The 5687-nt window shown below is 24.7% G+C and overlaps 1 protein-coding gene across 2 annotated transcripts; it reads right to left on the reverse strand.

The window, feature by feature from the left end:
* Nucleotides 1-750: 750 nt before the first annotated feature.
* LOC114132420 (peptidyl-prolyl cis-trans isomerase NIMA-interacting 1-like) lies at nucleotides 751-5229 on the reverse strand. Of its 2 annotated transcripts, XM_027997878.2 has the most exons (4): nucleotides 5082-5229; nucleotides 4857-4969; nucleotides 1696-1908; nucleotides 751-1624 (listed from the first exon to the last, which is right to left on the reverse strand). In XM_027997878.2, the coding sequence occupies exons 2-4, from the start codon at nucleotides 4912-4914 to the stop codon at nucleotides 1404-1406; spliced, it is 492 nt and encodes a 163-aa protein (XP_027853679.1). In that variant the 5' UTR covers nucleotides 4915-4969; nucleotides 5082-5229; the 3' UTR covers nucleotides 751-1403. The 2 variants fall into 2 exon arrangements, with proteins under 2 accessions (XP_027853679.1, XP_050054566.1); XM_050198609.1 differs by having other exon boundaries at nucleotides 4857-5209.
* Between the last annotated feature and the right edge of the window lie 458 nt (nucleotides 5230-5687).

Consider the following 5687-nt stretch of genomic DNA (forward strand, 5'->3'; position numbering starts at 1 on the left):
ATAATAATACAAAGTATTGTTCTAACACAATTTACCTGATTAAAATTGAAAAAAGAAAAGATATCCAAATTGCATTATAGAGAGAAACTTTGATGTAGCTATTGTTCTAAATCATTTAACTCAATTAATTTATTTAAATTAATTATTATTATTTTAATTATTTATTACTTAATGCATAAATAAAAACACTACATCACAGATTAAGTTCTCAAATTATGACACAAATTTATTTTTATACTTAGTTATGTACACATACTTACTCATTACCTAACCCTAGATACTAGCAATCAAATTATATGCACATAACTGCTTCATGAAAATACTAGCTAAAAAATTATAATACTAATTCCAACGTTTATAAAAAAGATTACAAACTTTGATAATTATACTAAAAGTATTGGCTATTTATTAATTTTTCATAATAAAGTAAATCATTTTATTAATAGCTTTTTGACTTTAATTGTAATTTGTGAGTCTTGGATAAATTAAGTTATAAATTATAATTTATAGTAAAATATTGTTGAATAAAAATGTTTGTAAAATTAACACTACTAAAATGATGGATAATTTAGACTATTCAAAATAAGATTAGTTTTGGGATAACATGGAAAACAGTTAACATAACATGACAGTTGACATTTTGACAACAAAAACTAGTTGTTACCTAACACTGATCTTATTTTGAAGGTATAAATAATGTATGGTTATATTGGCTGCTATATAAAACATAATATATGTAAAACAAAACAATAATAGACGAGTTGATTAATTTAATATCGAAACAAAATATTTAAAACAATGATAATTCCACAAGTATGCCAAAAAGAAAGTGAAATAATATTATATTTTTGATAAAATTAGCAACCATAACTATGGCAACAAATCATGACTGATAATAGATAGTCAAAAGTATACAACCACCAAGTAAGATATTTAAAATGTATTATAGACATTTAACATACTGTAATATAAAAATGTATTACAGTTAAAACAGTTAATTTATATGATAGCACAAAGAAAATTTGAGTAAAATATGAAACATTTACCAAATGGGAATATAACTGATTATGAAACGGACAGTTTAGATTAATTTTAAATATCACAATATTGTTCTAAAAACAAAAAAATATATATATAAAAAAATATAAGCAGCATATTTAAAAACTGTCAAAAATATCTAGTTACTATAACTGTTCTAAATTTTTGTTTGGATTATAATAATTATTTTTACTGGAAAAACAATTACTGCAGTTGAAAATAGAAAATAAAAAAACAAAATATTTATAAATGGCAATCAATATTAAATAAGGCAACCAATACATAATATTATTGTGTCTCAGAAATAAACAATAAATTAGAAAAGGTAAAAGTTTGAATTATAAAAGAAAACAATTATTCATGATCTAAGCTGTACGTAAAATTATGTGTACACCAGAATCAGTATGAATAGGTTCGCTGAGTTCTCCAATTTTTAATGCAAATGATGCATCTTCGAATGGCTTTTGCATTGTGCCTCGGGTAAATGGCCCCAAATCACCACCACGTTTGGCCGAACTACAATCTGAATATTTCTGGGCAAGTTCAGCAAATGATGCTTTGCCAGAAACAATTTGTTCGCGATAAGCTGTAAACATATACTTAATTTTATTAAAAACTATCAAAATATAATAAGCAAAATATAGATGTATTATTTACATTTAATGATATCAATTGCTTCAGATTTTGATCTAGTAATACGTTCTTCCCGCCACGACGAGGGTCGGCGTGATTTTTCATGTTTAACCAATAAATGACTACATTGTACTTGTTCAGGACCAGAATTTGTTGAGGCCGTATTTTCAGATGCTGGTTTTGTTGGTACAGACCACTGGCTTTCTTTAGTTAATAAGTTTAAATAATAAGTTTGACCTGAAAATTTATAATCAAACTAATTCAATTTTATATCTACTAGATATATTTATTACATATTTTTATACGTAGATAATGTTCTAAAATTACTTGATGGCTTACATCTAAAATATCAAAGGTAGATACCTAAACGAATGTTTAACATGCAAAAAAGATAATCTGATTTAAAGGGAAAAAATTAATCAGTCACTTAAATCTAATCTTACTGGTAAATTTACTGAACTCTCATCTCTATTAAACACCTACTGTTTATTTCAGATATGGCTAACCTATGTCAGAGAGTGACACGCGCAAGTCGCACAACAGTCAACATTCGCCAAATGTTAAATTTTATTTACATTTTTAAATTTAAAAATGGGTCACTAAATTAGTTGACACGCAAGAAAAATAAAATTCAACAAAATTGTTTATTTTGACATGCAAGTACAGAAAGGTTTTCCATCTCCAGTTTATATTAAAATTATGGTGACCACACATACTCTTTTTTGATTAATGTCTTGGTGTCTATAACAATAGTGTCAATTACATGAAGTTGTACAATTTTTTTAAAAACATTATGGGCTAATACATGTTTATAATTTTTTATAATTTGGTAATTAATTTAAATTTTATGATTCGACTTAATGTTGGTATTCTGATTGGTTTGTGATATGGTTAAATACTAAAATAATTTAAATATTTATACTTTAGTTTAAGTTTACCTTAAATTACTTAAATTTAAAAGTATTTTCATCATAAAACCGCACACCAAATGAATTCACATTATAATTTGTTTTTATAGTTGATAATAATAATAATAAAATAGAGTAATCATATGAAAAAAAAAACAATATTTATAGAAGAATATAACCTATGGAACATGACATGGGCAAATTAGGTAAAATAGTATATGCATTGGGAAAATATGAACAGAAGAGGAAATGTTTTAAAATGTACTTTTTTTAAATTTTTATATCTGGTCATCATAGTTATAATAAATAATATAGTACAATTGTATATTCAAAATCAAAATTATGGTGTCTCAGTATATATTTAAGTTTAAACGTCTAATATTTAATTTAATATTCTCCTTTTCAATTTAAATATTTGAAGTTAAACTCTTTCTAGATGTCATACCATTTCTGCTTTATAAATATTGTCTAACTAAAAATTTAAGTACAGCGTACGTTTATTTTCACATATTACTATACCAAATTCATCATAAGAATATGGACAAAACTTGACTATGTAACAGATGTACATGTTTTGAATTGTGAATGATAGACATATGTTGTCAGGATATCACAAACAGAAACTAATCATTGCCAGAATGTAGTATCTTTTTATTTTGAATGGAGAAATAATTGGAGTATAATTTTACTATTTACATCTGAATTTTTTATTAGACAGTATTTCAAAAAAACATGAAATAAAAGTATGTTAAAATTACTCTCCTCTTCAAATTTGGAAGATAATTAGGTAGGTATTTAAACTAATTAACTAAAATAATAAGTAACCCAGGAAAAAGAATTTAGATTTGGAGAAGTGTAACTTTGGTATAGGTACCTATTGCATAAAAAAAAAAATAAACTATTATGTTCAATATTCTCATTCATATTCATCATTCTTTTCCAAAATAAATAGACAGAAAAGAAGGCAGAAAGTATTCATTTTCTACAAATTCACAAATTATACATTGAATAGTATATACATTGTTACTGAGATTGTTACTAAAAAAAATGTATACTAAAATGACTAATAGCATATATTACCAGCATATTAAATTAGGTAAGATTAATAATTAATATTATTAAGTTTTAATTATTTGAGTAAAACCAAATCTACCTAATGTTTTAATTTTTAAATCATACTATGACAATTCAATCACCAAGTGTAGTTCCACTTTCACAATATTATTAAATACAATAAATTATGTTCTTAAAGGTATGGTAGTAAAAGCTGTTAAACCTAGCTGTAAATTTGTTGAGGAATTTGTAAAAAAATCATTGATTTCTTAACTTATTGTAAGTGCTTTCCTAGCACACAGTTTGAATTATGTATCAAACAATGAATTTTGTTCTTCATTTTGTTTTTTACATTTTTCAAGACCATTTAAATTTTTTTACTACATTTTATAAAACACAATTATATATATACCTATACGTAAACTTCAAGTTGTAGGTATAACTTTATTTTTATAATTTGTAAATAGATACTTGTTTAAATAGGTAAATTAAATATTTTTTATTTTATTAAGTTAAATAGGAATATAAAATATGGTTTTTTATTTTTCAATAAAAATAGAAAATTTTTCATTCATAATACTAAGATTTTTAAGATACATAGATGATTAAAAAAAATGCAATAAATATGTTGGTTAATTTAGATATTGGGATTATGGATGTATTTTTAAGTTGTATAATATGGATACCATCAATAATAAATATTTTTCTTTTATAGAATACAAATAAATTATTACCTATATATTTTGTCATATTATAAAAGTATGACACCAAAAAGTAAAAAGGTTAATTTAAAATTATAAGCATTGTTATTCATAACACGATAGGAAATATTATATATACAACATAGGTATTTGTTATCAACCATAAAATAATACTCATAAATGACTATTATATCATTAAATTTCAAAGCCATTTGAATTTTATACAAATAATTAAATATGAAAATTATAACTAGAAATAATAGGTAAAATAAGCCGATGATACACAAATGTATTATAATTTTTTTTTTTTTTAATGCAATACTAATTAATATTGAAGAACTCAGAGGTCTTATTAAATAGTCATGAATTAACACTTCTAAAATCCAAAACCTACTTAAATTACACAATAAGGAACTTAAGCACCTAATGGTAACAGTTTGAAAAGACTAGAAAATACTAAATTCCATCATAATAGTTAGACAAATTGCATTTATTTCAAAATAATTCCACATTATAGACATACCGGTAGATCGGCTCACTCGCTTCTCCCATCCGGTCGGAAGTTGTTCTTCTTCGCTCATTTTTCTGTTCGAAAACTTTGGTTTTCCGTTACGTTTCTGTGACGCCAATGATTAACTGAATAGTCAAAATACCAAAATTGTATGGGTAAAAGTAAAAATTAATAGACTAATTATAAATGTTGTTCGCCTTTTTTTATTATAGACACACATAAATATAAATATATTACGCTGTAGAGGGAATTAAGATATGGTCCACACTCCACGGGGTGAAAAGCAAACAAACGCAAACGTATAAACAACGGTGAACGGAGAGAGGAGACAGAACGGAAAAAATTTTAATCATAATACTGAAGGCGGCCGAAAACTAACCCCATGGCCCACAATTGTGGTTTAACATCAATACCATTTACCAGTAACCGCTTTTATAATGGTAACGACTTTGTGACATAAACAAATATCTCAGCTGATCGTATTTTTATTCTCTTTGGATAATTTACCAAGAAAATTGGAAAAACGTATTATTTATTAGCAATTAAATATTGGTCAAATTAATGTTTAACGTAATAACGTTTTCCAAATCTACCATATTATGATTTGTAATATGCAAAAACAATTTTTATAATATTTTAATTATTGAAAAATATAGCACATTTTAATAATTATGTATTCATCTTGTCGATTTTATTCATTGTAGTTATAGGACGTAACAATAACCATCTTAATCAATACACCGTGAAACGTTTTATGTTGGATCAAAACGTTTCGAGTCAGTCCGAAAATGATGCAAAATTAGAAAGTTCAATAATTATTATTTTGATAAAAAATGTAATATC

Source organism: Aphis gossypii, chromosome 1 (assembly GCF_020184175.1).
Source record: "Aphis gossypii isolate Hap1 chromosome 1, ASM2018417v2, whole genome shotgun sequence".
Lineage (NCBI taxonomy): Eukaryota > Metazoa > Arthropoda > Insecta > Hemiptera > Aphididae > Aphis > Aphis gossypii.